General features: G+C 41.1%; 2 protein-coding genes across 3 annotated transcripts in view; both read left to right on the top strand.

Moving 5' to 3' along the window:
- Positions 1 to 6: 6 nt before the first annotated feature.
- Positions 7 to 1,535, top strand: rbm44 (RNA binding motif protein 44). Its single transcript, XM_025063653.1, has 6 exons — positions 7 to 90; positions 217 to 324; positions 475 to 533; positions 693 to 766; positions 869 to 1,013; positions 1,090 to 1,535. Exons 3-6 carry the CDS (start codon positions 492 to 494, stop codon positions 1,381 to 1,383), a joined length of 555 nt encoding a protein of 184 aa, XP_024919421.1. The 5' UTR covers positions 7 to 90; positions 217 to 324; positions 475 to 491; the 3' UTR covers positions 1,384 to 1,535.
- Positions 1,536 to 2,059: 524 nt separating this feature from the next.
- itgb5 (integrin, beta 5) overlaps positions 2,060 to 9,146 on the top strand; it is a 38,155-nt gene continuing 31,068 nt past the window's right edge. Inside the window, exons 1-7 of one of the 2 annotated variants that reach the window (XM_008327958.3) lie at positions 2,060 to 2,491; positions 2,588 to 2,691; positions 3,687 to 3,772; positions 4,236 to 4,443; positions 4,530 to 4,779; positions 6,029 to 6,197; positions 8,279 to 8,440. In XM_008327958.3, coding sequence (XP_008326180.1) covers positions 2,613 to 2,691; positions 3,687 to 3,772; positions 4,236 to 4,443; positions 4,530 to 4,779; positions 6,029 to 6,197; positions 8,279 to 8,440 — 954 coding nt within the window. In that variant the 5' untranslated portion in view covers positions 2,060 to 2,491; positions 2,588 to 2,612. Of the gene's footprint in view, positions 2,515 to 2,587; positions 2,692 to 3,686; positions 3,773 to 4,235; positions 4,444 to 4,529; positions 4,780 to 6,028; positions 6,198 to 8,278; positions 8,441 to 9,146 lie in introns of both variants that reach the window. The other variant, XM_008327957.3, reaches the window with a different exon arrangement.

The raw sequence follows: 9,146 nt of genomic DNA, 5'->3' as shown, positions 1-9,146 counted from the left end.
GAAAGAGAAAAACCAAGAAGACAGTGACTGCGATTCATCAGGACAAGGTCTCGGACAAAGACTCCCATAAGCTGCTGGAGATAAAAACTGGTAAACAAAAACATCTCTCTTTCTCTGTTTTTTTTATGTTCTTTTTTTTTTTTTTTTTTTAAATGTCTAAAGATAAATACTAACATTTTTTTTGCGGGTGTTGGGGGGCATGACTTGCATGTCAAGAACTCAACACAAGTGAAGCATGGTTTGATGCTAAAGAAGACCTGAACCAACCAGAACCAGCAAAGGAAAAACCACATTCAACCAATGACAACAGTGATGAAACTGAGGGCAAGTGTAAATCTACATTATTCCACAATCTGGAAAAAACATATATTTGTATCATTAACTATATATATCATATTATTGATGTACTACATGGGCAATCTGGTACATTTAGTGTCTTAAACAACTCATTGCGATGCATTTGCTGCAAAACAGGGTCTTCTAAGGAGGAGATGCAGTGTTCCATTTTCTGTTTGCCTGATGATGTCACAGAGGTGAGGGTCAATGACACGGTATTCACACTCATCACAGCACTTAAGACGAACGCTGTTCACAAGACAGTTGTGGATTTGAATTCAGCTTAACTGTGTACCGCGCTCTTGTGGCCACCGAGGGGCAGTAGAGGCTTTCCATAAATCTCTTGTCTTTTCCAGCGGGATGTGATGCTGTGGTTTAAGAAATACTGTCCCTCTGATGTAATAATGACAAAGATGGGAAATGATTTAAGGTGAGTTAAGAGGAAAGTCCTGGTGCACTGGTTTTTATAAGAGTTAAATACCTCAGAAAGATAGATACAGCTTTGAATATGAATGTGTCCTTTGTTTTCAAGAGTTGCCGTGGTCTCTCTGCCAAAAATCCACGCTGAAGCTGCTTTAAAGGAACTGAAGGGCTTCAATGCAAAGGGACACCCGTTAAAACCCGAGTCCACTGAGCCAAAGTCGACAACGGCCGAACCCGGAACAACCGGCGAGGAGGTGAGAGTCTTCAAGTATCAGAGCGGCGAGCTGAATCTGACATCTTTTACAAAATGATCTCCCTCATCTCCCTCAGTCAGCGTCTGCTCTGTCTGGAAGCGCCAGCGACACGCACGGGATGGTGATCTCCAAGTCGCCCAGAGCAGGGGCCACGTTCGTGCCGCAGCACTTCGGCACTATGGGCAGTTTCGACACCCTGATGTCACAACTAAGAAAGCTGCACCCGTCAATCAAGAGGGAGACGATTGTTGAAGCACTGATAGAGCTGAGGGCACAGCACCGGGGGCATCTTATTGGTCTGCCCCTCAGGAAAATAAGGGAGCTGGCGTCAGAGTTGTTGACCAGGTCAGAGACGGACGCTAACGCATGAGCCGGAAATAGATGTGTTATGTTCATGGCCAGTTAATCTTTTTTTTTTTTTGTTCCTCAAAAGGTTTGTAAGATCGTGTTCAAGATTTCTAACCACAGATTTATAATCACAAAAAATAACTTGAGTTCTGAGCAAGTCACAGACTAGCAAAATATAAATGAAGAGAACAACCTAATGTTAAAAACTTCTAAAATTGAGTTTTCAATTAAAAGTTATTGCCTCAAAAAGTTCTGAAAATGTCTGGTTTACGAACTCCATTGAAAGTTCCTCTGTTCTGTGTGGGTTTATTGTTCACACCAGGTGTATGGGTTATGTTAAATTAAAAAAATGCACATTGAAAATATTGCTCAATCATTTTGGAGTATCACTTAATTTTGTTTGTTTGTTTCACTATGGGTTAATTTCTTATACTTGAAAATTAATTATTTCATTATTTCCCGGCAGGAAATAACTCCAATATTTACTTAGCTAAAAAAAGGTGATACTTGTTGTAGTTTGATCTCCAGTAGGATCTTGTAGCTTTGCCACAGCATGGACAAAACAACGCGGCTGTAATTGTTAAAGTAATAGGTTTTATGACAAGCCGCGTTAAATAAAATGCATTGCACAACTATAAAAATGAGTGGTCACGACCCACACTCTGTTAATGATCGGTGTCAACGTCCGTTCAACCCGGAAGCCAAGGGGTTAAAACGTTCTCCCATCGCACAGGCGGGGCCACAGAGCCGAGACACGAACCGGACAAACCATCAGTCAACAGAGAAACCTGAGATAAGAAAGTCGCTGTGGTTGAAAGTGTACGTGTTTTCTGTCCTAACTTCTCTCTCTCTGTTTTTTTTTCTCTCTTCTTCTTCTTCTGCCTTTGCTTGATTGGATTTAACGCTCGAAGCTCCATGGAGCCCAAACTGTGGAACAGCTGCTGTCGCTGTGGGAATGTCAGCAGCAGAGGCTGAAGCTGTGGAGACTTGGACGGCTGCAGACAGGGTCCTGTGTCCGCTGAAGAAGTCTCCGTAACCCGGTGGTGCACAGAAGACGTTTTGTGCACTGAAGCGCACGGATCCTCGATCGTGAGCCGGGATTAGTAGGAGCTTTGGCGGTATTTACCGAGGTGGTTCAAACCGCGCCGCTCTGGTATGGAAAAGTTGTAAATAATCCAAAGTCAGCTGTGAGTGAAGCAAGGAGATTTTGTTGTGGGATTTCACAGCGGACCAGACGCCGTCAGTGACACCATGTGGATTCCGAGGTGGTGGATGTGCAGAGCCGCTCTGTGCTGCGTGATCCTGGAGACTTTAACGCACACAGTTGTAGGTGGGTATGAGAGAGCAGACGTGTCCTCTCTGCTGCGTAATACTGTTAGATTTATATTTTAGTTTGGTACAAATTTGCTAAAACTTTCAGCCGGTGTTTTGACCATTAACGAACTGAAGATTTTTTTTTTGAGGATTCTGTTCATCTAAAGTGGCGTGATTAGAATGGAAACAAATACATGTGTCTATCTCCAAACCTACTGGAGTGTCCCTGAAACCCAACTCCAACTAAAACCTGAGTCATGACCTAAACCAGATTTCTGCTACCAAGACCCAGACATGGCAAAACCACCACCGGATTTCTGCTGCCATGATCCAAACGTAGCAAAAACCACCACCAGATTTGTGCTAAGGCCGAGGATAAACGAGCCATATGCCGAAAACCATCACGGAAACGTGGTCAAACTGAGACCAGACCAAAACCAAACTGTCAGGTCTGGATATATAGCTATAAGACAGGCAACAAACCATGGCAAAATCAAGGCAAGACCAAGGCCAGACTTGGTTTTGAATTAGCTCTGGATTGGTTTGGTTTCCTGTTTGTTGTAGTTATTCCTTAATTTGGTCTTTCCAGTTTAACATTGTTTTGGTATTCATATAAGTCTAACATTGACTCAGACTTGGTAAAAGTCCAGATTAAGTCATGGCATCATTTGGTCCCACCTATGGCTCAAAACAGGTTTGGTCTCGTCTTTCCCCTGCTGTGATTTGGGCTGAGTTGAATAGTTAGTTGCAGCTGCGATACCCAGTAAGATTATTGTAAAAAATTCTATTAAACTATGTCAATTGTTTGCCTCTCACCAAACAGTTGAATGGTAAGATGTTTTTTTTTTTTGAGAATTCTTTTTTTTTTCTTCATTTTTTAAAAAAGCTGTTGTGTTTTTCGTTTGTTGTTTATTCTCTTTTTTCCCCTCAATTTTTGTTGAATTTACTACACACACACACACATATATATATGTATAAAAAAATAACTTTTTTTTTTCAACATTTTTTCAGGACTTAACATGTGCATGAGTGGCAGCGCTACTTCCTGTGAAGAATGTCTCCTTATTCATCCAAGCTGCGCCTGGTGCGCACAACAGGTACAGCCTTTCTCCCATCATCAGCCATTATATCATATTGTTTTGGGTTGTATACAAGTATACAAACTAGATTATAGATCACTTGCAGCGATGCACTTTAGTGGCTGTCAACAGCAACAATGTCAACCACCCTCCTGCCCCCAACCACTGATTTTTTTTTTCCCACACTCCATTCATGCACTACTGCTACTCTTTTATATTTATATATATATATATATATAAAGAAAAAATATTTATATACACACAATGAACATTTCCAGTATCCATATGTGTCAGGCTGTAGTATATGTAGTAAGGTTTCAGGTTCAAATCCACCAGCTGCCAAGTTACCACTGAGATCCTCTGAGCACGGCACCGTCTGTTCACTTTGGTGATGGGTTTAAGACAGAGGTCACATTTGGTTGTGTGCAGAGTCACAGTGACAAGTAGTTCACTTTCCTTTTCCTTCCTGTCTCTTCTTTAGGATTTTGGGAAAGGCCGGACTCTGACATTTCGGTGTGATTTCAGTCAGAACCTGCAGAAGAGAGGCTGCTTAACTCAGCACATAGAATACCCCACCAGCAGCGTCTCAGTTCTGCAAAATAACCCACTGAGTTCCAAAGGTTCTGGGTCGACTCTGTACAATGTCGTTCAGATGGCGCCTCAGCAGATTTCCCTCAGTTTGCGACCAGGTAAGTAGACAAAAAACAAACATTTTTGTTGCACAAATTATTGTAGTAAATCTCACATTTTCCCCTGCTTCTACGTACCTCCTCAGGAGACCAGACCTGGTTCGGCCTGCAGGTGCGGCAGGTCGAGGATTACCCAGTGGATCTCTACTACCTGATGGACCTCTCCCTTTCCATGAAAGATGATCTGGACACCATCCGTAACCTGGGCACCAAACTGGCAGAGGAGATGGGAAAACTCACCAGCAACTTCAGACTCGGCTTTGGCTCCTTTGTGGACAAAAATATATCCCCGTTTTCCTACACGTCACCGAAGTACCAGGAGAATCCATGCAAAGGGTGAGTGGTTGGTGTATCTTAGTCTCCAGGCTCAGGCATGAGCAAACTACGGCCCGGGGGCCGGATATGGCCCGTTTGGCTTTTTAACCCGGCCTGCCTCACTTGTCCAAATTATGTTATTAGTTTTGAGCATTGTCCTCATTTCACCAATAGATGGCGCATAACAGGCTAAAAGCATATTCTATGGATTTACAACGTCTACAAAATGTTTCCAAACTAAACGTTTGATTTTTACCAAACCTTCATTAACGGAATGTTTGAAACCTAAATCCATTTTTTTTATTTGACAATACAATTCTCAATGCAGTTTAGACTGTCATGACTCAGGTGTGAAGTGATTTGATAAAACCTGGAATGCACAGTTTTGATACAGCAAAGAAATATCGGCCACTTCCTGTCATTTCTGGTCCCGACTTAACGTCGTTGCTTATCATGCAGTGAAAAGGAGCAGAAAGATCTGAGGCTAAAAAGCTGTGGTTCACTCTGTGTCTGCCCTAGAGGTGAGCTAATGCTGCACCAACGCTCTGCCTGCCATCACGCATCACTTCACATCTAGGTTGTGGTGTGGCTTGTGTGCTCGCATGTGTGTGTGTGTGTTCAGGTCACACATAGTTGAGCACAGCAGGGAGATTTGAAAGGGATTCCGGATGACACTATGACCCTGGGGAGCTTCTGTCAATGCTCAACTCTCGTACGAAAAAAGAACTTTTTTTTTTTTTTAAAAAGACACTCCATGATCAAAACTAAAATGTCGTTGACGTAACATTCAAGGAGAAATCTGTTAAATAAGAAAATATTGAACTACAGTATAACCAGTTCCAGTTGTTTGAAGAAATCAGTTTGTGATTGTCCATCCAGTCAATACTACGCACTTGTAGTTTTTCCAATTCTCTCACGAAACTCTCCTACTTCCATCTTTCCGATGTACGGCTTTAGAACAAATTTGGCAAGGAATATGTTGTCGCACGGCGTTATACCTGGAAGATGGCTTTGTTTACATTTGCTGGATATTTTTTACCGGCCAACCGATATTATTAGCCAATATTAGCATTACATAATATTGGTAAGAATTATCGTTTTTTTTCCCTCCGATAATGAAAACCCGATTTCTGCACTCTACTCTGCAAATTAGCATATCGGATGTCGGCAAAAGGTTAATATCAGACTGTTTTGTTTGTTTGTTTTTTTTGGTGGCCAACTCTGACGATGTCATTTCACTAATTTCAGTTCCTTGTGTGATCCTACACAGATACAAACCGTTTCCCAGCTGCGCCCCAAGTTTTGGTTTCCGCAACATCCTGTCGCTGACCGACGAAGTGGACCGATTCAACCAGGAGGTGCAGAAGCAGATCGTATCGCGCAACCGCGATGCACCCGAGGGTGGATTTGACGCTATCCTGCAGGCCGCTGTTTGTAAGGTGATTGCATGTCGACATTGCATGTCGTATATACTAGAGCAACCTCAGAGCAACGTAAAGTAGCCGTTGTTCGAACAGTTTTGAGGCGATCGGGTTGAAGGAGTACAAATTAAAACGGTTTAGACTTGAGCTTGAGGGATGTTGACGATGTCATAGAATGAGGAGCAAATGGAGACAAATAATTCACTTTGGAGAAGAAGAAAGACAAAACAATCCATGCAGCCTGCAGTTTTACTTCATGTCTGATACCGATGCTGCAACTTGCAGTTCGTATCATTTCCTTTTTTCTCCTCCGGTATGCTGTGAGCTGAGGCTGCAAGGCCATGACTTCCCTCTTTTTTTTTTTTTTTTTTTTTCGATGTTTGATCCTGAAATTATGACCACTGTCAGACTGACCCGAGTTAACACCAGGTACCCGCCCATTTGGTTTATTGACCCCTGTGACGCTCTCCTGACACACACCGGTCTGTACTCGTTAATTATCAGCACCGAGTGGGACGGACAGGAAGTAAGATGCGGTGCAGCTGGTTAGCCAGGAGCAACAGTCCCTCATCCCCGCTCTTCTCTTCCAGTCGAATTGTTCTGTTCAGAAAGAGAATGACTTCCTGCGAGTTGCTCCTGCCCTGTAATTAACGCTGGCCGCACTATTTCAAACACACTGCTCTGGACCGAGACTGGGCGGAGACTGGGCTGAAATACCTAATTGACCTTTGAGATCTAAACTGTTGTCAACACTTTAAAAAATATAATTTAAGTGCTTTGTTGAACCCGTCTGTTAATACAAGAAAACAACAACAAATGAATGAAAATGTACGAAAAGTTAGCGTTTTAATAACAAAAATTAGAAATGAATACCCTAAATGTTTATATATATTGTGGTTTCACATTTTGTGTTTTACCTTTCAATGCAGAAAATACACAATTTATTTTCTCAAACATACAATAATAAGACAAATAAATAATATTTTTTGATAATGAAAAAGCATTATTAAACTAAAACGTAATTATTCTTTTGATTAGAAAATGAAACATTTGTATGTTCTGCAAGAGTTTGACTTTTGATTCACAGAAATACTAAAGAAAAAGCAAGTGAACATTCAAAGATGGTGTCATTGCGAAGACGAGTAGTAGTTTACCGACTGTTGACCGCCTGGTTTTTACACTGTCGGCAACAAGGGAATGTAGATATCACTGTGTTTGGGCAGGAAATAGTTTCTAGGGCATGTTATTGTTGAGATACTAAACCCAGCCTGTTCACACACACACGTGTGTGTGTGTATAATCACAGCTCTATTGTTTACTTAACTGAACCAATAATAGACAAAAGGCCGGCAGACTTGTTTTGAACTCGACTGAAAGGTGAAGTTTGACACGTTTGCTAGCGTATCGCTAATGTCGCTATTGTTTTCAGTTGATAATAGACCGCTATCCGTTTCCAATGCAGAAAAATACTCTGTTTGTTGTAGATTAGTGGGAAGTAGTGGAATGTTGCAGTGAGTCGAGACATGGTTGAAGAAAGGATTCTGAGATATGTGCAGAGTATATTGATTTTAGTAAAGGCTAGATGCTAACTAGTTAGCAGCCGCTACCAGGGAATAGTGAAAGGATACAAAAGTAAACCTGATCACATTATTAAACAAGACAAAAATGAACCAATATTAGTTGTATTTTTGTAAAAAAAAAAAAAATTAGATAAGATTAGATAAAAAGATAAGGGCTACTAAAAATAGTTACTTTTTTATTTTTTTGTGTAATTGTACATAACATGGAAAAACAGATAAACTACCAAAAATGTTTCCATAACTAGTATGAAATCGATTGCTGTTTGTCGTTTGTTTGTTTAAGGAATGAAAGTCATTGCTAATATATAAATATAAATATTGATTGAAGAGTTAACATCTAAAAAAAATAAATATATGTCTATGGGAACATAATTGAAAATACAAGATTGTTCCAAATGAGAAAAGTTCTAATGTTATATTATTATCATAGGCCGATCCCTACGTCTTAATAAAATATAAAAAGCAAAGTCAGAATTACAGACTCTAACATATGCAGAGTGTGTTTCTTCTTTACGACAGAATGAAATAGGCTGGAGAAAAGAAGCCTACCACCTGCTGGTGTTCGCCACAGATGATGTTCCTCACCTGGCTCTGGACGGCAGACTGGGAGGCCTGGTCCAGCCTCACGACGGACTGTGTCACCTCAACGACCAGAATGAATACAGCGCCTCCGCTCAGATGGTAAGGCTCAAGACGTATGACTGATTTGCTACAGAAAGACCAATGTATCTTTGCTTGGAGTTGAAGCTATAAAATATTAGACCTCTTTGGAAAACTAACCTCTGTTTTGTCACTGAAACTCATCTCGATCAGCCTCGTCAGATGATCCTCACATTTAAGACTTTCCTTCAGTCTCACAACATTCCAGCAGTGAACAGACTCTTAAAAAATGTCCAGTGTTTACTCTCAAAGTATAAAGACTGACGCCATCCAGAATATTCCTTCAACTTCGGGCCCCACCTGACTCCAGTGTTGTCGGTGTTGTTTAAACACTTTATACATTTGATGAATTGTCTTCCCGTCAGGGGACAATGTCTGAGCTAATGCACTAGGACAAATTACACACAACCAGACGTCTACAGTGAACAACAGCCTGTGGTTGCAAGTGCAGCAGAAAGGGAATTTTAACTCTTTCTCTCCCGGGTAAAACTTTGGCTTTGGTTTTGCATCTACCGTATTTTCCGGACGCTCCGTAGAGTATAGTGACAAAAACACCAGATAAAAGGTTAGGACCATCATTTAAAGTACAAAGTTGGTCTTATTTGTTTGGGGACAGGGGAGTCAAAGTCAAATTCACACTGGGGCAAAATTAAAAACTGGGATCAAGTCAGGGGCCAAACGTAATATTTATTAAAAAATTGTTAATCTTTTCCCTTCTCTCCAGATC

This window comes from Cynoglossus semilaevis, chromosome 16, assembly GCF_000523025.1.
Source record: "Cynoglossus semilaevis isolate Cse_v1.0 chromosome 16, Cse_v1.0, whole genome shotgun sequence".
Lineage (NCBI taxonomy): Eukaryota > Metazoa > Chordata > Actinopteri > Pleuronectiformes > Cynoglossidae > Cynoglossus > Cynoglossus semilaevis.
This window is presented reverse-complemented; position numbering and strand designations above follow the sequence as displayed.